The sequence below is a fragment of the Anser cygnoides genome, chromosome 3, assembly GCF_040182565.1.
Source record: "Anser cygnoides isolate HZ-2024a breed goose chromosome 3, Taihu_goose_T2T_genome, whole genome shotgun sequence".
Taxonomy (NCBI): domain Eukaryota; kingdom Metazoa; phylum Chordata; class Aves; order Anseriformes; family Anatidae; genus Anser; species Anser cygnoides.
Window position 1 is genome coordinate 28,422,184 of NC_089875.1, and position 25,816 is coordinate 28,447,999.

The 25,816-nt window shown below is 40.0% G+C and overlaps 2 protein-coding genes across 3 annotated transcripts in view; one reads left to right on the plus strand and one right to left on the minus strand.

Annotated features, from left to right (window-relative positions):
• The first annotated feature begins 133 nt into the window (after positions 1 to 133).
• ABCG8 (ATP binding cassette subfamily G member 8) lies at positions 134 to 14,255 on the plus strand. Its single transcript, XM_013173870.3, has 13 exons — positions 134 to 350; positions 1,397 to 1,501; positions 2,224 to 2,380; positions 4,350 to 4,588; positions 5,015 to 5,147; positions 6,577 to 6,846; positions 8,458 to 8,626; positions 8,720 to 8,812; positions 9,703 to 9,902; positions 10,027 to 10,103; positions 11,526 to 11,793; positions 12,273 to 12,400; positions 12,489 to 14,255. Exons 1-13 carry the CDS (start codon positions 288 to 290, stop codon positions 12,624 to 12,626), a joined length of 2,040 nt encoding a protein of 679 aa, XP_013029324.3. The 5' UTR covers positions 134 to 287; the 3' UTR covers positions 12,627 to 14,255.
• An 8,494-nt stretch (positions 14,256 to 22,749) lies between these two features.
• Positions 22,750 to 25,816, minus strand: part of LRPPRC (leucine rich pentatricopeptide repeat containing) — a 93,611-nt gene continuing 90,544 nt past the window's right edge. For both annotated transcript variants that reach the window (XM_066993784.1, XM_066993783.1), the window contains exons 37-38: positions 24,560 to 24,702; positions 22,750 to 23,250 (exon numbers count right to left, since the gene is read on the minus strand). In XM_066993784.1, coding sequence (XP_066849885.1) covers positions 23,194 to 23,250; positions 24,560 to 24,702 — 200 coding nt within the window. In that variant the 3' untranslated portion in view covers positions 22,750 to 23,193. The remainder of the gene's footprint in view (positions 23,251 to 24,559; positions 24,703 to 25,816) is intronic.

Sequence of the window (25,816 nt, forward strand, 5' to 3'; positions counted from 1 at the left end):
GAGCAGCTCTCGGTGCTTTCTTTTCCTGAGAACAACTGACAGGCAATTAGCAGAACCCACTATCTGATGTACCTTTAGCCCGAGCTGTTACTGTCCCAGAGCAGGGGAGTATTTCCCTGTCCACAGGGTCACACCAGCCGCAGAGACGCAGCCTGCCAGGAGACAGGGTGCTGCAACAAAGGGGCCTGGGAAGGGCCAAGTTCAAAAGCAAGGGGAGAAGGCTCACTCTGCTTCTCAACAAGCCGATCGCCAGACCACCGCAGGGCGCACGGCCCTGCACTGCCACCATGGAGGGACCCCCGGAGAACATCCCGCTGGACAGTGGTGGCTGGAGCCAGGCAGCACAGGAGGTGAGTGAGACCGGCGGGAGGGACCCCTTAGCGCTGCTGTTCAGACCACTTAGGGTCACGCTGCTTTCTGCTGCATGCCTGCACTGGAGAGATTAGTCAGCATTGTTAGCTGTGAAGGCAGGAATTGCGCACAGGCTGTGATCACCATCTGCCAGACACCTCCGGCAGCCATAGGATGCCAGACAGGGAACAGGGGAAATGAAGCTCTTCTAGCAGCCCTCAGGTGAATCTGAGAGTTACACAACTTGGGTGAAATGAAAACCCAGACTATGAGCCACTGGAAGAGCTTTAATCCCCTGAAATGCCAAAGGATGCAGGAATTAGGTTGATCTCCGATGGCTGACTCAGGATAACATGCCTTTTGCCTGTTATTTTACAAGACGTTTATTCAGCAGAGATTGCAGTGAAGATGGTGGTTAAAAATTTGGTTAGTTAAATTAATTCCCTGTCTGATTAACTTTTTCTTACTGAGCAGACATTATTTGCAGATACCATTTACTCTTTGAAAGCATAGACATTAGCAAATTATCTTCTCTGTGCGTGTGATGGTGAATTAGCTGCTTCAGGTTACTATGGTGCAGTATGGATTAATTAAATAATGAACATACTTCCAAGCACACCTTAATTTTTAGCTGCTATAAAATGTGAATTTCAATATGTACCATTTTGATCCAGTAGTCATTAACATTCCAGTAGTCATCCATTTTTTCCCTCAGTAATAGAAATACAACCTAATCTCTTTATGGCAGCATGGCATTTGTCTCCATTTTGAAAATAAACCCATTTAAACTGAAAGCTAATAGACCACCACAGCACAGCATATTTGGCCCTCTGACATGCCTCTAGAACAACCTGCATTTCACACTGATTAACAGATAACTCATTTCAACCCTTCATGCTTTTGTACCACTGTAACTTATCAGAAGTATTGTTTTACATGCCATAAAATATATTTCCCTTTCTGTTTCTCCATTTCTGAACTCAAATGTTAACAACTCTTTAGTTATTATAATTCACTATTGTAACTAACCTAATAATTTCTCCAGACCAAGGCCCGGGACAGTATCTTTTGCTCTGAAGAAGATAACAGCCTGTATTTCACATACAGTGGAAAATCAAATGTTCTTGAGGTCAAAGAACTCAACTACCAGGTAAAAGTTCTGGTTTCTGTAGGTCCCTTCAGCAGGGAACTTATCCAACAACTCCTGTTTCATTAAGCAAGCCCTCTCAAAAGTAGTATAAAGCTGATGTTCATGCAAATATTGCACAATCAAATATACAGAAGTTTTGTAAGGAGAATCACACTCCTGGCTACGGTACTAACACGAGGCTAAACCATGCTGTTGTAAAATATATCTAGTAAAACTAGGAGATGATACAGGAAAAGAGGTCCATTTCTAGGCTCTGTTTTCCCTCAGTCTTGAGCTAAATTATTCCTCTCAGGACTGAGGGAGCAGGAGCCTTTGCTGGCAAGAACAAGCATGCAGGAGACAAGGAGAGGATGACAAACATAAGGAGGATTTCAGGAAGCTTTCAGGAAGCCAGCGAAATTTTTCACTTTTGTGCCACGTGGCATCTAAAGTAAGCTTCACGGTTTTCAGTTTTGATTCATTTCAAATTGTATTAAAAATTAAAAATGTACAATAGCAATAAACTACCTAAGTAAGGTAAAGGACAGATAGTTTTAGTGATTATCAGAAATAAGAAGCAAAGGATGAAAACCATACATGTCCAAAAAAGATTTTTTGTCTGTATTTCTGAATATTAACAATACTATTTTAACATATTCTCTGATTTATAACAACTTCAAAAGTATTTAATGTTAAGTAGTTTAACGTATGAATTGAAGAGACTCTCTTTCTTTCTTTATTAGGTTAACACGGCATCCCAGATTCCGTGGTATGAGAAACTCACGCAGATGCAAATGCCATGGACCTGGAACTCAGGTCCTAATTCTCATGTGTCAGTAATCCAGAATCTGAATTTAAAAGTTCGAAGTGGTCAGATGCTAGCTATTATAGGAAGCACTGGTAAGAACAACCAAGTTTCATGACTTGACTAACTCTTGGATAAAACATACACAATCAAAACCAATATTCCTCAGTCTTCTGAATGGCATAATCTAGCTGAGAAAGAACTACTGGAAATGCGTCACTTAAATACATTCTTTAAAATGTACATTTTGAGAAACAGAATCATATTGGAAAAATATTTTTTGAATTTATTTTCCAAAAACTTTTATATTATGACTTGTACATTTGCTGTTTGTTTTTTGAGGTGCAGTGTTGTTACAACTGTGTTCTGCAATCCCATCTCTGCTGGACGTGAGGCAGCTTCACAGCTCTCATAAAACAGGCAAATTGCAGACCTTGCCCAGTAACAATGCAGACATGAGGCCAGACCCCATAAGAAAGATCACTTGCAACTGGCAGCATAGCCACAAGAAGCAATTTCCTTCACATGCAAACAGGTCTTATAGAATAAACTATCACCTTCAGATTAATTAACAGAAACTTGAAAAGAAACGATAATGCCTCTTCTATTTGGCTTACAGTGTCTGAAAAATGGGGCTCTGGTTTCTTGCATCTTTTTTTTTTTCCTTTCATTTTCTGGTAGGAATGGTTTAGTCTTCTCAAGGATGAGGTTGCCTGATAGAGAGTTGGCCTTTGCCCCAAGTGGTTAGTGAGACTTAGCTCATCTAGGGGGATAAGAAGTAGACATGTGATGCATTAAATTGAAGTAAAAAGTACCTATGCTTTGGAAGTAAAACAAACAAACCCGCAAAAAAAATATGCTGTGACTCCACTAGACTCTTACATTAGGTTAGCTCAGTGATTCAGTGAAGATGCTCTCTTTGAAAAAGAAAGACAAAACATATTTGCCACAGAAGTTGTAACATTATTTCTACAGAAGAGGTTTTTCTTCCCCATTGCTATGGGGTATTTTTCTTAGCACATATCTAATGTACTGGAAATTGTACCTTAGAGACTCCCCATAGCAAAAGGAAAAAACTTGTGATGAAATAACATTGACTTATAGATATTAGACTTTCGTAAGGTAACGTACACTGGGTACAAACCCTTTCAGCAAACTAGTCAAGCTATTTTTAAAAGCTGTTTATCATCTATTTCATCAAACGCCTTAGTAAAGTGGATTAAACTGCTGATGAGTCTCACATTGTCAATGGCAATCAATATGCCACTCTTAAATACAGCAATATGTAGTTTACAGATGGACAGGTTTCTTTTTTTTTTTTTAATGTATATATTAAGCAACAAGTGTGGAGTTAATTTTTCAACAGGAAGACTGGAAACAGATGACATCTAATCATAATGAGAGCTCTGTGTGTTTGCATAAAGTATCATATGGCATGAGGGAAAAAGTCATTTGCTATTTAATTCCAAATCAGGTTTTGTTTTCACTGATTTACTTTCCTTACTTCTGAGTATAAGCCAACTTTTTCTCAATTATTTAAATGACTTTTTGTCTTGTTTAAATCATAGTTATTTTTATTTAAGTCATGCTTAAGATTCTTATCAGCTGTATAATTGCTCGGTGCCTTAGTCTTTAAACTGTGTAGCTGCTGTTTCTGAATTCACAATTCCCTCCACAAAGCAGACTTCTGCAAAAAATTTAGGTGCCAGCCCTGCAGCCAGTCCAGGACACCACCTTTCACACGTATAGAACAGTAACCAGAGGACAGAGATCTTGCTTCTTATATTCAGAGCTGTTCTCAAAAGCCAGCTACCCAATTCTCCTGGGACATGTCAAAGGTTAAAGCCATGTAATCCATTCTGGAGGGGAGAGATTTCCTGAACATGAGCTTGCAGTCAGGTGTCAGTATTTTCTTTCAAGATCATTTTGTCTCTGCAGCTTTAGAAAAGCATCACAAGGTGTTGAGGAAAAGATGTTAGGGAATGAAAACTTCTATTCTCTGCGACTAAATCACTTTTCAAATGGATGCCCTGGAAATTTATTTTCTAATTTTGATTGTTCTAGGTGGTGGAAAGACATCCTTGCTTGATGTGATAACCTGCCGCGATCACGGAGGCAAAATCAAGTCTGGACAAATCATGATCAATAACAAACCCTGCACTCCCCAGCTTGTTAAGAAATGCATTGCACACGTGCGGCAGGATGACCGACTGCTCCCCCACCTGACTGTCAGAGAAACGCTATTGTTCGTTGCCAAACTGCGCCTTCCAAAGTTTTTCTCAGACTCACAAAAAGAAAAAAGGGTAATTAAGCTGTTGGAAAAAAATAAAGTTGTCAAAAATGCGTCTGACAGGAATTATCCAAGAGATCCTGTGTGCTTGGAGTCAGAACAGCTAATCTGGCTTTTTTATATATATATATATATATGTAGATTATGAATTATAAAACTTTTTCCTTTTTCAAGGTAGAAACCAGCAATTGTTCCAATGCTCACAAAAAATGACAATCTAGAGAAAGCATTGGAGAGGCTGAAAGAACTAAATTGCTGATCGCTGAGCATTTTTTAATGTTATCCCTAAAATCAAGATTTGTTTTCAACTAGCTCTCGCTCAAATAGCACCAAAATATCCAGATGAATTTTAACTACGTCAACTATATTTTTTGGCTTGATCTGTGCACAAACGTGTCAAGAAACTGTTTTATCTCTGTTACCATTTGGATCCCCCCAGGTGGAAGATGTTATAGCAGAACTACGCTTGCGTCAGTGTGCAAACACGAGGGTAGGCAACGAATACCTCCGTGGTGTTTCAGGAGGCGAGAGACGGAGAGTGAGCATCGGTGTGCAGCTGCTCTGGAACCCAGGTGAGCAAAACCCTGGCAACTTCCTTGTGCCCACCACAAACCACTGGGGGAAAAGGGGCAGTTAGAGAAAATAGTAGGGTTCAAGAAAAAGTCATACACACACGCTTCTCCAGACACTTAACGGATCTTGCATTACCCTCTGCAAGATGTTAACTCCCCATGGTAAAACCAGGCACAGTGACTGTGTGCTGGTCCATTTGCTTAAATCACAACTCTTGCTGATCAGAGATTATACTGTACTTATTACAGTCATGGTTCTATAAAAGGAGTGGTTCAGGAGCCAGCCCTCTTTCACTTCTGCCTATGCACAAGTACAGTGTTAACAAGGGAAGGTCATTTTCTTGGTAGCACAGGCACCCATTGTGGTCTTGTGCAACTCTGATGTGGCTGGCTCATGTCACAGGTGAACTAGAAATTTCTGTCATCTTCATTAGAAGCAAAAGACAAGGCTAAATCTACAGTTGCTTTTGCAGGAATGAATTCTCTATCTGCTCTTACATATGTCAGCAGCACCAACAATCTTGGCTGAGCCTCTTGTTGAGCGAGATTTCCTATCAGCTCTTCTACCTCCACTGGGAAATGGATCTGAATATTGTTTGCTTATATAGAATTATACTTTTGCAAGTACAGGGAAAGCAGAAGCTTTTTTTTTTTTTGTAAGAAGTGATGCTCATGAATAGATGTGCTGGTACTGAAGTAAAAACATTATTAATTCTAGGGAAAATAAGTAAAGATTTCTTTACCTTTCGAACATGCGTTATACCCCTCAGCACAGAAACTATGTCTGTGTACAGACACTGCGTTGCGCTGATTGAGGCCATTAAGTTCTTTGGCAACACAAACACTGCAAAATAACAAAACCCATTCAAATTTTTAGCAACCGATAGAAAAACAAGAAAAATCCAAGCATATCCATGTGTCTAGGTATCTGGGTGTGAACAAGCATGAAGTAGCTTCTCCTCCCAATCCATGCTCTATATAAATTAATACTCTGAGGATTTACACATCAATAAGATCTAAATATCAATTAAATATATTTAATATAGATTAAAATATTTCAGTAGGCAGAATATACAACTATTACTATTGTATATTCACATACACTATTCACATTTGTATGGGCAAAGTGCAAGAACTGCCGAGTAAAACATGAATTTAATAAGGAGCCTAAATCTTCATTCCAGTGAAAATCAAAAACATTACTCTTGTTTCCAGTAGGACCAAGACAAAATTTAAAATAATTACTACATAGTCATTATGTTCAATATGATAGTGGAAGGAGGTTGCCATTGTTGAATATTATCTGATGTTGGTGTGAAATATACTTTGGACTTTTAAAAAAGGAATATAGCAGTGAGGTTTCATATGCTAATACCATATTTTCCAAATAAAACATGTTTTCCACAGCTAAACTTACTGTCTTTGGCAGGAATACTGATACTTGATGAACCCACATCTGGACTGGACAGTTTTACTGCACACAACCTCGTAATAACATTATCCAGACTGGCCAGAGGAAACAGATTAGTTCTTCTTTCACTGCATCAGCCCCGGTCAGATATCTTCCAGCTCTTTGATTTAGTTCTCCTGATGTCTTCTGGAGTCACTGTCTATTCTGGAACAGCCAAAGATATGGTCCAGTATTTCACAGAACTAGGCTATCCCTGCCCGAGGTACAGCAATCCTGCAGATTTCTATGGTTAGTATCAAGTACTGCCAAAGTACTGCCATAAAAAGAAGAAAAAAAAGAGGTTACTCAAAGTCATTTGCTTTCCTAAGTCTATCAGCTAACATTGACTTTTATTGACCATAACTGTCTTAGAAATGCCTTGTCACTGTCATCAATATTGTACTAAGTTCAGTTTTAAATATGATCCCCATTTGTCAATGCAGGAAACGTAGAAAATACGAGAAAAAAAATCAGTTTTAAATAATCCTCTTAATGTCAGGTGTAGCAACTCTTCTGAAAGTTTAACACACTTATTCCCATGTTTCAGCTGGTTGAAACTTTTACCCTCAGTGATAAAAGACATGCATGAACTGATCAGTTGCTTTCGTGCAGTCAGTTCTCTGAATTCTATTCAAGAAACATAGGAAGCCAGTTTCCCAGGGTGTGTAATCATACATGCCTTGAAGAGGAAATGAGAAAGGGGAGACTTGCCCAACAGAGCATAGGAAGGGAGAAAGAAAAAAAAATCCATAATAGTAATCTTTTGATTCCTCTTCTCAAAAAAAAAAAAATTTAACTACATGGTTCTAAGTCCATTTTTTTTTTTTAAACGTGCAAAGGGAATGTGGCCTTGTTAATGTAATGGCAGTAGTCTTTTACCCCTGAGGTTGGTTCAGTTCTTTCCTTCAGGTCTTTGCGTTCAGGTTGTTTAGGATGCCTTGTACAGACACCAGCTACAATGCTCTGGAGTAACCTCTTTGGCTCTGCTTACGTGTCAGCCAGTGTCAGTTCTTATCAGAATGTCTATCAGCTATGCAGAGATAGATAGACAGAAATTAATGTAAAGCCCAGCAAAGAGACCTTTGTCACCAACGTGGTTCAGAGCAGTCCTGCTCAGCTCAGCGCAGCCCTGGGTGGGGGGCCTTGCAGCACACCTGTATGGGAATGGAGCATTTGGGGCAGTCCTCAGAAGATGAACCCCTGTGACATGGAGGCAGGTGGGGATGAGAAAAGGAGGTGAAAGATCATTCAGTGCAATGCACTGTGCCACTACCCACAGGAAAGGCAGACAATATGGGCAGCAGGAATGTAGAAATGGAACAGGAGAGCTGAGGATGCCACAGCAAGGAGGAGGACCTGAAGGTAATGCACAAATGCTGGCAGTGTGGCGAGTAAGAGAAACAGGAGAGTGTCAGAATGAGAGAAGTAAGGCAGGTTACAACTCATTTCTCTGATGGACCCCTGCTGAAATGTGGCTTAATGGAGATGGTCAGCTCAACGTAAGGAGTTACCAAATGCACAGAGATAATTCTCCCAGAAAGCGTCTGCGAAGTATCAGGTAGTGGTGCTCTACACTGATGCTCAGCACTGGAAAACACCACTGTTAGTTTAGATTTTAAAAAATAATTTGTTTAAAAAAAGCTAAGAGAACTACTGTTGCTGCTACCATGTTTTCCTTGGGTAATATTCTTCTTAAGCTCTCAGTATCTACCTAAAGTAACTGATAAAGTTTTAACTGTTGTAGCCTAATGCATGCACGCAGCTCATACTGTCTGTTAATGATATAATCTCTGATTCTAAACCCATCATAAAGTTATCACATCTGTAGCTTATGGACTTATGTCAAATAATGTCTTGCAGTTGATTTGGCCAGCATTGATAAACAGACTGCAGAAAAGGAGATAGAGAGCCGAAAAAGAGCAAATATTCTTGCCAGCTTGTTCCTAGAAAAAATCAAGAATTTTGATGATTTCTTATGGAAAATTAATGAAGAAGACGACAATGTTGTGAACACAGTCAGCCAAAAAAGGTGAAGAAAAGAATATCATATGGCAGATCTGGAATAACTGCTACAACCTTGGCTAATTTCTTTTTTTTTTCCCCTCCATTTTCTTTTGTACAGCTCCCATATAAAATCAGAAGAGGCTATCCACATGCCTTACCATTCAAGTGACCAGTTACCAGGTGTCTTAAAGCAGTTCACTGTATTATTAAGGTAACCTTATCTCCATAAACAACTTTGTATCACATTCATTTGCATTTTAATGCATTAAGAAGCACAAAATGTGAATTGAGCGCGTGCTGAAAGCACACACCTAGCACTACTAGCCCTAGGTCTGAGTGAGCCATGGAGCTGAGGTGTTGCTATACCAGCTCACCCCAGGCTTCTGAGCAGGGTGACAGTCAGATATCCAGCCCCTTGCTTTCTGCCCCAGGGCTCCTTCCAGACAAAAATCACCTCCAGCTCACACTGGTGCGATCCTGCACCTTCAGGCAGCAGCAGCAGGAGCCTCCAGGCTCAGAAATGTGCATCCCAGTTTCGGGTACTGCCCTTCTGATCTCCACACACACACACCAAAGCGCAGTGACTGAACCCTCAGCAAGCCCAGACAGCCATGTGGCAGGCCCAGGTGCTGCCATCCTCACAGCTCTGCCTCGATTTGAAGCCAGGAGGCTTCACTGAGTATAACCAGCATGGATGGATAGTGGTAGCTGGGTTTCATGCTTGTGTTCTCAAAAGAAATATAACCAACTGGTTTAATACACGTAGAACAGCACTGACGGTATCATCTAGTACTAGTGTATACTATAGGCCCTTAACAAAGAGACTTTAGCTGAAATAATTGCTTCTGTGTCTTCAAAATGAGATCTTCCAGCCCCCACGACCTTCAAGCTTTCAGCATTTCAGACCTGAAAAAGTAGGCCACTACAGATGCTCAGAAGCTTTGATTAAATAAAATCATGTTCAGAACCGGACAAACTCCCAACATACTCAAAGTCAGCAATTCCACAAACTGCTGTTAGCAGAGCACTTGGGGCAATATATCCGAATATATCTAGCATTAGTAAGGACTATACCTTATGGTCAATGTTGCTGTTTTCCAGTCGTCAAGTCTCCAATGACTTCAGAGATCTTCCAACACTACTAGTCCATGGAGTTGAGGCCCTCATCATGTCATTGTTAATTGGATTTTTGTACTATGGCCATGGAGAAAGCGGACTCTCTATTCGTGACACAACAGCACTGTTGTACATGATAGGTGCACTAATCCCATTCACGGTGATTTTGGATGTCATTGCCAAATGTAAGTGTGAGCTTTATTGTAAATGTTTAAGTAATCAAAATCAGAGAATTCTCAAATCAATGAAAAATTATGTTTATAAATGCAACTCTATGATGAAATCAACCTGTTTGTTTCTACCCTGCAGGTCATTCAGAAAGAGCTATGCTTTATCAAGACTTGGAAAATGGAATGTATTCTGTTAGCCCATACTTCTTTGCTAAGGTAATTGGTTTTGATGCCAGGAAATACACACAGATGGCTTAAAAAATATTCCAAAGCCTTGCTGTATAAATAATTGCATTTGCATTAGACTTCTGCTGTTGTGTCTGCCAGCTAAAGCTATCATTCTTGCTTCCTTGGTGTTAATTGATTAAACCTCACTCTACTTTATATCTGTTGCCATATGTCATGGCTGACATCCATGAGGTTGTTTGGCCAAAATTTGGGAATTCTGAAAGTCATATTTGGTGGTTTCATCACCAAATCATCACATTTATGTACCTGAATGTTTCATTAGCTGAAACATCTTTGAAGGTTTGATTATGTCTTGATCTATAAAACAGAATATGTATATTAAATGCTACAACAAAAGTAAAATAGAAATGACAAAATGCTAACTATGAGATTTCCAGTAGTTGTTCGGGCCTGTACTGATCAGAGAGAAACAACTGTATTAAGTGTATGAAGAGCTAGATTTCCTGGAAACAAATTAGAACTTAAGAAAAATTACATTCTCTTTTTTTCACAAGGGTTTAGAAGAATCCCTTCTTTGTGATGTTGCCACTGAGAGATGAGTTCTGCCTGCCATGGCATCTGTAATTTAGGTTTCCATTTCTGCACAAGATTTTAAATGCTTATTAGTGGTTGCCAGAGAAAAATATTCTTTGCATTGTGTCACAAAAATTGCACATTATTCATAGAGGAATCGATGTAATTTGTTACAACCTTAGTATTAGAGGATAGTAGCAACTTTTTTTGGAAAAAATAATCATAATACTACATATATATGTATATACACACATCTACATATATATGTATGTATAATTGATATATGCAGACATCCATATAGTGTGTATATATATATTTTTATATATACTGTATATATATATGCACACATATAAATAAATATTTATGTTCAGATATTTGAGAAAATCCAAAACATATTCATGTTTTTACAATGAGTTACGAAGTTACTAACTGGACTGCCTTTGGGACAAAGTGGGGAAGTGACCAACAGCCTATTTCAAATTTCATCTCACGCTAGGTTCAACCAAATTTGTACAAAATGTACGCTTACAGTGGGTCAGTAACAGTATTACTGCTCTCAAGCTTACCATTTCTTTGGGAAATTCTCTTAAATGCTTAGAAACTGCCAAAACCATAACAAAATATGACATCCAATCTGTAACAAGAAGCATATCAATTCAACAGTTACAGGAATTATCATAACTAGGGAAAAAAATTAGCAAGGATTTCCATCTCTGTTGTTACTGAAAACAACCAAAGGGGAGATGATTGTATTCCAAGGGATTATTTCCCGAAGTTTTTCTAAACAGTCCATAAGTACATTAAGGGGCATCTCAGAAGGTTTTGTGATTATTGCTTAATATATATATATATTTTTTTCCCCTCCTTTCTGAACAGATTTTGGGGGAACTCCCTGAGCACTGTGCTTTTGTTCTAATTTATGGGGTTCCCATCTATTGGCTGGCAAACCTCATGCCTGAACCAGAGCATTTCCTGCTGAACTTCCTCTCAGTGTGGCTGGCTGTGTATTGTGCCCGCGTGATGGCACTTTGGGTGGCAGCACTGTTGCCAACCTTACAGCTCTCAGCTTTCTTTGGCAACGTCCTTTTCACATCATTCTACCTGAGTGGTGGTTTTGTGGTAAGCCTGGAAAACCTCTGGACAGGTAAGACAATCCTCCCACTGCCCCTCCAAATGAAAATGTTGATGGCTTTCATCAGCAATTGTTTGTAGTGAGGCTGAGTCCCATACAAGAAAACTCTCTTTTATTCCCACCTTTGCAATATCTTCATGGATAGTGACAGTGGAGTTCATTTTACATTAGTGTCCCCCTGTGAAACTGAGGTAACAGTAAGCTTGGTCGAAAAAGCACTAGTTAAAGTCTGAATTGGTCCCTACATTATTCATTAATAAGCTATATTCAGTAGAAGAACTCCAGTTGATAATGGGAGTCTGATAGATATAAGTTCTCCCCTAATTTTCCATCTTCATGTAATAATATAGGGTATATCTGCCACTTTGTCCAGTAATAAACTATCATACATTCACAGCCTTTGGTTGTCAAGAAGTTAGACAAACCTGTTATATTTGGCAGCAAGACGGAAATTTGCTTATTTATATGATTTTTTCTGACTCTTTTTCCAGTTCCATTTTGGGTTTCTAAAGTGTCTTTTCTAAGATGGAATTTCCAAGGCATGATGCAAATTCAGTTCACCGAATCCAAATATGAAATGACTGTTGGAAACGTTACTCTTCAAATTCCAGGAAAACTTGTAAGTCACTCTCTAATGAAAATCTTGATAATTAACTAGAAAAAAAAAAAAATTGTCAGTTCCTAATTTTTCTTTTGTGTGGTTACAGGTAGTTAAGTCTATGGGCCTGGATTCACAGCCTCTCTACGTAAGCTATCTCATCCTTGGTGGCAATATTATTGGTTTCCTGCTTTTATACTACTTATCATTGAGATTCATCAAGCAAAAATCAAACCAAGACTGGTAACAGCAAGACAGGCAGATGGGGCAGCAGGCTACAGCATCCCTTGCAAGAAAACATGGCAAGCCCAAAGTTTGCTTTTGGTAACCCTTGCGAACGCACTGGGAGAGAAGATACCTGCTGAGTTCCGCTGTACAAAGCGAGTCCGGTTCGCCACAGGATGGCAGCAGAATACCAGGAGTTGGAAGCCAGGTTGTGCTCCTCCACTCAGACAAACCGTGATAAAATTGAGAATTTAACATGGTGGTTTTTCTATTATTTTTTTTAATTTGTTTGTTTGGTGTACAGTTTTATGTGTGACACCTATATGCACTAGCTGCACCTTGAAATATTCTGAGCTATGGGTTACCAATTTAAAAGGACCGATCCCACGTTGTAATAGCTGATGTTCTAGGTCACAGTCTTTGAATGCATAGCAATCACATACTTAACCAGAAGAGCTCTAAGAGAAGTAGAATCAGCACACACAAAACACTACTTTCTGCAACGCGTATTCTGCATTCACTACTCATAAGAAGGAAAGCAACATAAATTTCACTGAAGCTTTGTGAAAACATGCGTGGATGAAAAACCAGTATTAGTTATTCTGTGTTGTTTCTAATTGCTTATGTGTTTAAAGACTTTGCCTTTGTGTTCCAGTTAGATGCTGTTGATGCCCAAAATAATCTATACAGTGAGAAAGTACTTTTTTTTTTGTTTTAAACAGGTAATTTTATCTTACCTTTTTGGATCTATTATTAAATTATAAATACACACAAACTGATTATCAATCACATCTTTCTCTGTGATATTACTAGTCATAGCAATTTGCCAGTTTTGGTAGAAATACCAGAACTGCCCACCCAGTAATTAAAAATCTAATGGTGCAACCTCTGAAATGCTTGTACTTATGCACCTTCTTAAGTTCACCCATAAGACACAAATGCTCAGAAAATTCATATTAGTAACTAGATAGCTGTAATTCACACACAGTCATAGTAAGTACACGTGCAAATTAGATGTACAGTTGTTAAAAATATTTTATAAGATTAGCTTGATTTTAAACATTTGGTTGCATATCTCTGTGCTTATATGCATCAAAAAAGCGAAGCACATCATTAAATGGAAGTAGAATAGATATGTTGCACACAGTGGAAAACTCCTAGTGCTATGGACCATGGATATGGGATACTTATGTAAATCCTCTTTTATTTATTTTTTAAAGAAGAAATTAAAATGAAAGAACATAAAAGTTGAATTATTTCCATTTGGCAAGCAGGGCTGCCACACTGCTTTCCACAGGATCCACGGGGTAATAAATTCCCAGGAAGACCCCAGTCTAAAGATGTTAAGCAGGTCTGATAAAATAACAGATTCAGCCCCAGGCAGCAGCAGGAGTCCAAAGCACTTCAAGGTTTTTCTGAGGTGAATTCAACCATTTCTTCCTGGTTGTGCTGCATTTGATTTGGAAGAATATGCTTGATCTGATCCTAGTGCCATTTTGAAATTATCAGATTTTCATTGCCTTTTAATGGCAAAGCCAATTCTTTCAGTCCAATTCAGCATCATTAAATTGTCAGAGTAGCAGCTTCCTGTTTGATTCTTAATTATTCCTTTTTATTATATTTAAGACACTTAATTTTTTAAAGTGGTTTACTCTTCTTTGTAATGATCTGTTGTGATTAGAATCTCTTTTATATTACACTGAAGTTTTAAGGGTATATATTGGTACTTCTAGTCTAAACCTCTATTTTCAAGGTATTTAGAGGATTAAATTCTAGGCTGACTCTCTGTTGTGAATTCACTTTGATGTTTAATAAAAAAAAGGAGAGACACAATGGGAGAAATTAAAGACATAAGGGACAGCTCTGAATTTTAGGGGCATATTGTCATGCACAGAAATCTTCAGGCATCTAGATAAGAATATACCATAGCCTTAACTTTGAATTTCCTTCCTTTTGTGAAATTAGTCAGGCTGCTGACATTACTTAAACAGCCTTTTTCAATTTAAAATTCCACCCTCTTAACATTATGCAGCAGGACCAAACGGTGTGAGTGTTTCAGAGGTGGTGTTATGACAAGGGTAGATATATACATAATGGGGACGTGAGTTGTGAGCCTAGGAACAGCCATCTTATGGAGTGTAGGAAGAGCTATCATAGGATGTGGCCAGGCCTGTGTTTACACAGAAAAAGCTCATATTCTATATACTACAATTACTTCAGCACACTGCCTGCGATCATATCTTGTTTCCTTGATGCCTAGAGATGGGGAATGTAGGCTGTGATTATTGTTACAGGCTTTAGCAATAAGAAGATAGGAGCCTTGAAATACCAGCAATTAGCATTCATATCTAACAATAGCATGCCGTGGGGCTGTGTACAGGGAAGAGCAATGGGAAGAGTGGGCGGGTGACACACAACCTGCCCCACTCGCACTCCCAGGAGTTGAAAAATGCTACAGGTTTAGGGGAATTATGCACTTCTCCGGGGGTGAAGATTATGCCGTAGGCTTTGGCCTCTATGTTCCTGTCCTGCTCCACACTAGTTGTGTGCAGAAAAGGTTTCACACTTCAACAGCACAGCTGTTGCAAGAACAAGTGGTCAGTGAGGGATGGAAATCTTCCTGAGAGTTCTAACAAAAGCTGAATGCCATAATTTCAGCACAGTTTGCTTTCCAAATTTCAGGGTAGCCATTCTTTTTCCTTAGATTCCCCTATGTCAGTAGAAGCTGTGTGTCCCCCTCCCTATGCTTTCTGTGTCAGGAAAACCAAAATTAAAGCAGTCTGCAACAATCTCAACACAGAGACTGCAGATCACAAGCAAAACAATACACGAAACTCACAGTACTATCTGTTCCTCACATGACGACATTTAGTTTGCTACATCCCAACAAACGCGGTGAGTCAGTTTTCACATCCAAAGAGCGCGCAACCTGCCAGCCTGGCGATGCCACAGCTCCAAGGCCTCCCCTGCTACCAGCTCTGCTCTCCTGCGTCCTGCCTGGGTAGGTTTGGAAGAGGTCTCCTCAGCTCTGAGTCACGGCCTCTGCAGCTGAAGGCAACTGAGTCAACACAAAACCGACGTCGAAGTGACACCGCATTCGACCGGTGACAGATCCCAGGTTGCTTTGCCCAACTGCTCTTGAATTGCCCAGTGCATGACCTGGTCACAGCGGGCCACTGGGTTTCAGTCTGCACACACATCAGATGTGTGAATGGGAGCATCAAATGCCGGCAACAAGGTACATCAAATTCAGAATAAAACAAAGAAATGTGTTGGTTGTATGGATGTCATAAAAATAAACCCGCATGTGGACAACAGAACTCATGCATTGGTACAACACTTCTGTGTACTAGAGGTGTTGTCTTCTCTATAAAGAGATAGATAATAACAATGGTTTTATTACTTAAAATATTTCAAGTAACTTTCAGTAACAGCAGGAGAGGTGGGAAGTTCTTCCCCCACCTCCTCTCCAAGTTTGTGCAGCCTCTCCAGCTGGCAAATTGGACGATCTTTCTTAGCACTGCAAAGCGGGTTATGGAAGCACTGCTTTGCATGTTGGCTCCTGGATTGTGGCAGTCCTCCAAAATACTTCTAACTCGTCAGTTGAAAAGGACTAGCTTTCAGTCTGCCTAAGCCAAATTAATAAGTAGCTGTTGAAAGTTTCATCCCTTATTTGTTCGTTGCAAAACGCGTTCAGAAATGCTAAATCAGTAACAAGTATCAATAGCCATCCATTTTTATTTAAACCACCACCACCACAAAAAACAGACCACCACAAAATGCCTAAAAAAAAAATCACAGACAACATGCTACGCACGGAGAACCTATCAGTAAGAAATTACAGGTATCGGTATGTCCACTTGGACCAGAAATAACAAACCTTCCCAGCTTTAGCGACAATGATTAATTTTAATGGCAGTAGACAAGAAACAGTGTACATGGAGCTCTGTGGCATGCTGCTTTTTTCCCCCCTCTGAGAGCCAAGACAAGCCCTTCATATGTTAGCAGCTATTAATTAAGGCAACAATGTTTAAGCAGTGGGTTGAGGTAATTTTAAAACTGCTTAACCCTTTTAAGAACTGATGAGCTTTAAAAAGCATGTGTGTAGCTGCATGTGTTGTAATCATATATATAGACGTAGAGATATCCATATGGTTAGATTACATATCTACCTATATATATACACAAATAAAATGCAGATGGACAGCTCAATTTTTTTTCCCAAGGAATATTTAGAAAGCAGTTCAGATCCATAACTTACGAAAACGTTGTTGCCAATTTATGTAATTAATTATAAAACTAATTATTGATCATTTTCTCACTAAATCAAACATGGTTTTATTTCAAATTGCAAAATCTGTTGGGAATACTGTGCTTTCATGGCCCCAACTCAATACATTTAATGTTTCCAGTGCCAAGAAACTGCAATTTAACAGACTCCCCCCTCAATCTTCACCTCATGGCTCCAGAACAAGCGTCTACCTTCAACAACACATTTGGATTTTTTGCTCCTTTTAAAGCTTCTAATCAGAGTCACTCACATTTTGCTAACATTACTAAGCATGTGTCAATACCACTTCTGCTTCACTTATATTTCTCACATTTAAGGAGTGGGTTAAATGTTGGCCAGAATTCACATAGTGAGGAAAAAATGAAACCACTTGCATCAAAAAAAAAAAAAAAAGTGTATTTTGTACATGAGCAAATAAGCCCACAGTATAGTCATCGACTGCTACTGCACTGGGTTTTCAAGCAAATGCACTGCAACTGGAAATCTATGAAATTCACAACTAGGCAAAAGCATGAAGTAGAGAACAAGTCGCTTTCAAAGAACTGCCAGTGCTTTGTGATGCTAATACAAGGCACCAGTTAACACGGTCATTCCTCGAGACATTATCTTTGTTTACTTTCATTTACTGGGGGAAGTTTAGAAAACAACTACAGAAACTTTTATGACAGAAAAGACGTCATGTTTCACCAAAAAAGGCAGAAGGAGAAAGAAACGTAGCACCTCTGATCTGCCATTCCAGCCTCAGCCAGCAGCTCTTCCCTGACCCCGGATCAAGGCAAACACCTGCCCTCTCACCATGCAAGTCGTGATGCTACGGGGTGCCCTAAAAGAACCACGTGTTATCCCATTGACTGCTTTCCGACAAACACCCGCATCATTTACCTCTTGCTCTTAAAATAGCTGATCGCTTTGTGGCAGTGCTTCAACTAGCTGAAGGAAGGCAGAAAGCCAGAAAACAGCGCTCCAAAGAGCCAACAATAAAACATGCTGCTCAAACTCTGCAAACCAGGATGTGTGCTGTCCTAATGAGCTGACAGATTTCCAGGTGGGACTGCTCTGCGGGTTTAGCATGCCCTTAAAACCATCCCTGAATACAAACTTTTTGCCCCGCAGTCCCCAGCAATACAGGCATGAGTTGCTGTCCCCCGCTGAGCTGCAGGGGCACCGTCCCGCCACCCCATGGTAATTCTGAGCGTGCATCACAGGTTACAGCCGCTTCCCTGCCTCCCTGGTGAGCCCCCACCTCCTATGACCAATCTTGTAAAAAATAATAAAAAAATAAAAGCCTTTTGGCCAAGTGTTACTGCTACCTAGAAAAGCGCACATTCTGGTTACAGTGGAGCTCAACACCGCCAAATGCTTTGGACACACATGCTTCAGATTTTCCCCTTCCAAAAGAGACAAAAGAAAGGTGAACGAATATTTAGCTTCGTATACTTCAGAGGGAATTTCTCAGTGCTTTTGCATCAAAAAACGCATTGCAGCTTTGTAGTACACGTTCAGTGCCGGGCGCACGACAAATTTCCACTGAAAAACCCCGTGTACATGACTGACAATAGTAAAGCCACAAATTACCGTAATTTTATGCCCCCTGCAGCTAGTGGTATAAAACATAGTTTTCAACCTTGTTTTTACTTGCTGAATTTAGACAAATTTATGTTATTGATGACAGTGAAAAAGACACTCAGATGCAGAAATTGCATTCCTAGGCATAAAAACAATTTGGAGCTCAATATTTTACAGGTGCTACAGATGAAAAATATGGATGTCATTAAAACCATAAAGAAAAGATGAAATTGATTTTTTTTTAATGAATTTAACACTGTACACACACATATATTCAGCTAGATCAGCGCTTTTTTTTCCTCTCCATGGAATGTTGAACAGGTAATCAGCTGTGACTTGTGGTATTACCAGCTCTCTCTCTGAACGTAAATGTTTGAAATACAGGCTAAGTCAACAAAATCACGAAGGAAAGCAAAAGCCTTGTTTAAGCAAAGCTTGCAGATCTATGGCTCGTAATGGATTTTCCAATGAGCACACACTTTCTATCCTATTTCAGATTTTTAGAGTGTAATTTTATTTACAGAGCATTCTGAAGGCCCTAAAAATTGATGGCTAAGGATGATTTACAGTTAAGCTAACCTCCACACATGAACTATTCGAGCTGTTAGCTAAACTAATCAGAGGGAAATCCCAAGAAACCGTGCAAGTAACAAGGGCAATGGTTTATTTGTGTTTTATGTAGGAAGTGTTTCTAGTGTTTCAACAACTGCCAAGAGGTTTGTGGCTACCACTGCAGACAACTGCAATTCTACAGATACCACTGCTTTACTACAGTGTTATAAGGATAATCATCACGAGATACTGGGAAGCATTAGCCAATTGTAGTATAGAGGGTGAAGAGTATCAAAGAGAAGCCTTGCATTAATAGTTTTATCTAAAAGCAGCACGGTGTAGAACTCCTATCTATAGCAGGTACTGCATAAGACAGTTTTTATTATCTCATTTTTGTAATTAGAGGAAACACTGAAAACTCAAACCGCAGCCATCCATATTTGCTCTTATTTCTATACCTAATGGAAAACCCAGAACTTTGTGTTTGTAGCTGAGGATCTGCATGCTCATACTTTGAAAGACATCCTTGGATTAAATTGCAGTCCAGTTGGAGCCACTAACTTCAAAGGAGATTAGGTTTCCTATGACTATCGATTCCCAAAAGCACTGGCAAGACACCAGAAGCTGTAACCAGTCTGGAAGGGTAATCTCTTTTTGCATTGACTTTACACAGAAATTACGAGAACAATTTTAAGAGAAGCAGAGAGATCTTTACCAAAAAGGCTAAAATCAATGGCAGACCAGCTTTCTCTTACCTGCTCACTTTTTCACCTTTACTGCAACAATATGCTGGTGCTGGAAATTGGCCTTTCCTTCTAGATGCTGATAGATCTCTCGCAACAATCACTGAATAGCAAAACCTCCTGGTCACGTTCATCACTCCTATCACTTCCTCCTAAGCTGTGTTCCTGGAGTGTCTGGAAGTATCACACCTTTAAGAAAAGCAATAAAGACGGTGGTGCTCTGGTGAACACATTTCCAGACTATTTCTCTGTCAATATGTGCACTTGGCGCACCTACCATCACTGCTATGATCCTACCTTCTTACTGTAAACTGCAGATGGATTCCTGCTGACTCAGGCACTCGATCTATAAAAACCTTTTGAGCTGCTGCTGCCAAAGATGCAATGACTTCAGCTACTCAATTTTCAACAGTGGGTACGCATTACGAGACTCTACAGACAGCTACTAACCCACCAAGCTTGATTTCTTTCTATAGAAAAGGGTCTTGGGAGACAGCAAGTTGAACAAACTGTTTTAGTAGATAAAGACAGAAATACAGCATATAATTATCATGCTTTAAAACGACTGTATTAGTAGTTAACAGAGAAACTTTTTCCATGCTGAGCTTAAAAAAAAAACAACAAACCAACAAAAAGCAGCCTCCTCCTGCCCAGTCTCAAGGGAAGGTGGAGGAAGGCGAGCCCGTAACGTGGCACAGGAGCAACGTGAAGCGATCTCAACTCAAGCAGCAAGCTTTTTCCAGTCCTCTCAGCCCCAATCAGGACGTGCTGGTATGCAAACACGTACGTGCTCACACAGCTTGCTTTCTCCAGTAACATGTCGGGTCAGTTCACGTCAGCACGCTCCCAGCTCCCCAGGGAGCCCCCCAGAGAAGCGCGCTTCCATCTCCCAGCCACCACACCTGCTCCGAGTCCTGCACAACTCCAGTTACCCAGTGGCAAATACTTCTTTTCTGCTTTAAAGGGATAAGTGCTATGGTCAGAATGACAGAGGAAGTTTTGTAACTGGTCTAATAAGTCACCGTGACAAGTTTGCAGGACTGCCATTCTGCATTTTGTCATCTCACAGGTTTCCTTCTTTGAATACGAAGAAAGAAATAGTGAAGCTGCCTACCTATTTGGTGAAGAAAAAACTAACCTTCTAAACTCGGCTCTTCGTGCTTGAAATGTCGGAGTCTCACAGCACGCCGATGCACAAGAAATATTTCAAGTGTATTCTAGATGAGATGGCACAAATGCCGATTCTGCAAAAACCTTCCCAGTAAAACACCTTTTCAGACCAAAGTGACTGTGTCCCAGGGTGGCACCAATCCCTCACTATCCCACATTTTAAAGACAGGAGAGACTCTAGTCCTCTGTGTAATCATTCTTTAGTTGTACGTGAAACATTTACTGGAACAGAAAAGTCAGAAGCATTACCACACAACAGCAGGCTTTCCCTATCCTTTGAATAATGTCTGCCCTCCCACAAAACATGGCCAGGGCTATTGCACAACACGATCCCAGGTGGTCAGCATGTACTACCACCTATTACCAGTCGTTGCTGCCACAAAACCCCGGTACCATTTGGTCTTGTGCTCTGGCAGTGCCCCCCACTGTTTGATCCTTTCAGCAGCGGGCTCATTCAGCCCAGCGCTCCCCCTGAGGTCCCTCAAAATGCAAATTCAGAGCCAAGAACGATTTCATTAATGTTACCCGTTACAGACTATCAATTTTACTTTCCGTTTCCAAATTGCGACTACGAAATTTCAGGGCATTAGTCTGTAGGAGTTCAGCCAAGCAGGGTAGGTGGAAAACATGCAGACACGAACTAGCACAGACCTCACAGGGTCAGACGTCAGGCGCGGGCACTGCCAGCAGCCAGCAGACACCTTTTGCCAGCATCAGTACAGAATAATGAAGGCTGCAGCAACCGACTACAAACAGCACCCAGTCAAACGGGCAGGTCTGATGCCACATGGGATCCCAGCTCCTTGTCAGCACAGTTACCTCAGGTCTACAGACCTCGGCTGCTGCGTGGACGCAGCGCGTGCTTCAAGTCCTCCCCTTCCTGAGGCCCTGCGCTAGCTCAGCTCACCAAGCATGCGCAGGGCCCACTGCCGTGAGTTACGCTCAGTCTGACTCCACTTACGGGAACACAGCCACTGCTGTGAAATTGAGAGGGGCGTGAGATGACCTCTAAAAACAAGAGCTGTGGCACCAGAGGAAGGGCCGCAAACTAGCTGACGCAGTCTTCAATTATGCTGCTATTACACTGAAATGCTTGTAACGTGGCTGCGGCTTTAGAAAAAAGCCGCATCTCTGGTTTTGAAATGAAATAAGCTAAACACTGCCTGGGCTTGCTTTCAGAGAGGGCACAAAACCGCCAGGCTATGAATAAAACCTCAAATGTTAATGCCTTCTGACAATGTAGGAACAAAGGGTGCCAGATGGCTAGAACCACTCAGGTACAGTCTGCTTCCCACATAACCCACCCACGTTCCTAACAAGATGCTTTTCAAGACTTTTCATCTCTTTCCACCCCGTTCTAGATTACTGTAATATCTTTGAAAGGACGATATTCTGTGGTGAATTCCAAAACCAGACATCACCCCCCAACAGCAAAAAAACAACCAAACAATAACCAACAAATCAACCCAGCACATCAATGCATCAAGTCTCCATAACATTCCCAAGCAAAGTAGTGAAAGCCATCATAAAACCACACTGACATTTTAGTGGACACAGATAGGATGCATATAGGTTTTTTGGAAAATAAACTTGAACATTCCCTGCAACACAGGGTTAGTTATGCCTCATTCCTCACAGGAATTTTCTGTGTATTTGTAAATACACTAGTTCAGTAATTAGATATTTTACTAGAAGTTATGAGAATGAACAATAGATACTGTAAAACTACAACACACAAGCTAGTGTAAAAGGTGTATTTTGTCTTTATCTGTAACATTGAATCCCATAACAAGATACTTTACACAAAAGAAGTACATTTAGGAGAATCTAAAAAAAGATGTGTTTATTTTTTTATAGGTACAGATGAATCCTGAAGATGTTCTTTACCCTTCTACTTTCACTCCAAAGCACACTGACCTGGCAAACAACAACAAAAAATAATGCAGTTTGCTGAAGTTACAGTTGCATACCCCTCTAGCAACTTTCTTAATATACATACATTTGGTGAATCAACAGGAGCTAAAGTACAGTTCTAGTTACAGCAGATCATACATCAAAACAGAAACAGCCTGGAAAGTGGCATCGTGATATTTCATTAGCAATTTTAACATAAGAAAAGCCTATGAGTTTCCACCAATTACAGCTATGGAAAGTGCTGTTTTAAACACAGTATTTATATTAAAAATTACACAGAACAACATGCTTTTTTATTTTTTTATTGAATGTAATACTTAATTTCATAAACAACTATAACATAAACCAACTGTTCATAATGTTTCCGATGTTCTTTTCCTCCATTTTTCCATATAGAATTTGAACGTCTCCTATAAAATAGAGTGGAATAAACAAGTTCAATGTTGTTACAACTGAAAAAGTTACTAATTCCGAACAAAATCTTAGGTCCTGACAAAAGCAAAATCCATTATTCTGTCATAAAACTAGATCTGTATTGAAGTCTGTATAATTAAGAGAAATACCAAGGAGAAAAAAATAAAAGGAGAAGGAAAACCTTGCCAAAAATGCATAATGAAGCTTCTATTACATAATGCAATAATATAATCAATTTCACTTTAAAAATGAAAATACTTTTTAACTGCAATCTGCAATTGTGTCAAAAATTATAAGACGCTTTTAAACACCAAGCTGCATCAGAGAAAAATGAACAGGAAAATCAGAAGATGAATCATTCCAGTGACTTTGAAATAAACACTTATTTTCACTAACTACATGCAAGGAACAGACACTCCAGGTTTTATATTTACATACCTAAATAAAAATTTATTTTTAATTTTAAGTTAAAGTTGTAGAAAAATCTCTGAAGCTGTTAACAGGCTAAAGCAAACATTTGGAGCCATGTTCTTCCTCTGATTCTTTGTAAAATGAGAAAAAGAACCATATTTACTATGGATCAGGATGGAGAAAGTAAAATTTAATTATGTCTTCAGCAAACTACAGAAAAACACTGATTTTATGATATGTGGCTAGCAGATGGCAATAAAATTTTGGTTAGAGAGAAAATATAGTAAGTCTTTATTTAAAGGCTGTTTTGCTGAAATGATACTAGCAGACTATTAGTCAAAGGAATGATGTGAAAGAAGTATTTGCAGTCTTGACAGATGTAGTGTCATGCCACCTGTCACCCTCAAGTAAGATATATTTGCACAGTTGCATATATCTTTTGGCAAGGCAGCTAGAAGTAAAGCTGCGGCAGAAAAATAATTCCTGCAGTTCTAAAATCCCGTCATAGCAAGACAGCAACTTGTATTAGATATAAAGCTAGTAATTAACAAAAACTAAAACCCATTAACTGTTAACAAAACACACTTTCTATAAGCCTTTTAAAGTTCAAGCACTTAAATGCCCCAAGGACATTTGATAAACATACACCTGTAGATGAATGCCTGATAAGGGTTGTGTAATTTAAACACAGTAAGCCCCAAGAGTTTTATTTCCCCAAGTTAAATCCAACGTAAGATTACTATAGCTCCTACAACACTCCATACTTCCTACACGGCCTCCTTTGAGGAGTCTCTGCAGAGATTTAATCCCTATGTAATTATTCATGCAATTTGTTTTACTAACATTGAACATACACAATTCTGCAGATCTATTTCTTAATTACGAAATACTCACAGGGGGTTCAGTGAAAGGGATCGGCTCTCCTACTTTCTTCAGAAAAACTGCTAAAGATTTCAGAGATAGGTCATGAAGCTGTATGTTCTTTTCTTTTGATTTCTCATATGCAGCCTTTACGGACGCAACATCCCCATCTAATTCTGAGAAAAACAAAAATAAAAATCAAAAACAAAATCCCCAATAGTTAAATGCTCGTTTCACCTCTTTCCATGACATTACTCATTCCCTTTTACTTCCCAAGACATATTAACTATTTTAGCATATTATATTCTGTAATAATACTGAAAAGCTCAACAGAAGCCAGCAATGTGCACTTTCAGCCCAGAAAGCCAACCATACCCTGAGCTGCACCAAAAGCAGGGTGGCCAGCAGGGTGAGAGAGGGGATTCTGCCCCTCTGCTCTTCTTTTTGAGACCCCACCTGGAGTCCTGCATTCAGCTCTGGGTCTCCAGCACAAAAAGGACAGGTAAGTATTAGAACAAGCCCAGAGGAGGGCCACAAAGCAGTCAGGCTGAGGGAGCTGGGGTTGTTCAGGCTGGAGAAGAGAAGGCTTCAGGAAGATCTTATAGCAGCCTTCCAATACCTAAAGGGGCCTACAGGACAGCTGGGGAGGGACTCTGTCAGGGAGCATACTGACAGGACAAGAGGTAATGCCTTAAAACTAAAAGAGTGGAGATTTAGATTAGACATTAAGAAGAAATTCTTTACTGTGAGGGTGGTGGGGCACTGGCACAGGTTGCCCAGAGAAGCTGTGGATGCCCCATCCCTGGAGGTGCTCAAGGCCAGGCTGGATGGGGCCTTGGGCAGCCTGGTCTGGTGGGAGGTGTCCCTGCCCATGGCAGGGGGTTGGAACTGGGTGGTCTTTAAGGTCCCTTCCAACCCAAACCATTTTGTGATTCTATAATTCTACATATTCTGGATATTCTTCGTATCCTACTGACAGTTCACATCAGAAGAGAACAGAACATACAGCCATTCCAGCTTTCCCTTTCATTTGAGGCTTGGATGATCGTTTCCTTTAAGAATGTGCTGGGACCACTAGGAACAGAGCTGCTCGCACAATGAGAACACCACTCGAAGATGTGAGATGCAAAGCTATATGCCCCTTTCTAAGGCAAATGATGCAAAATAAAAACAAAAGCTAAACCAAAAGCCAGTGATGTTCAGCTTGTGAGAACTGTTGAACAGAATTTCATTAAGTGAAGGCAGAATATTATTATGGTTATAGGTGTTGGCTATGTCAAAAGTATAACG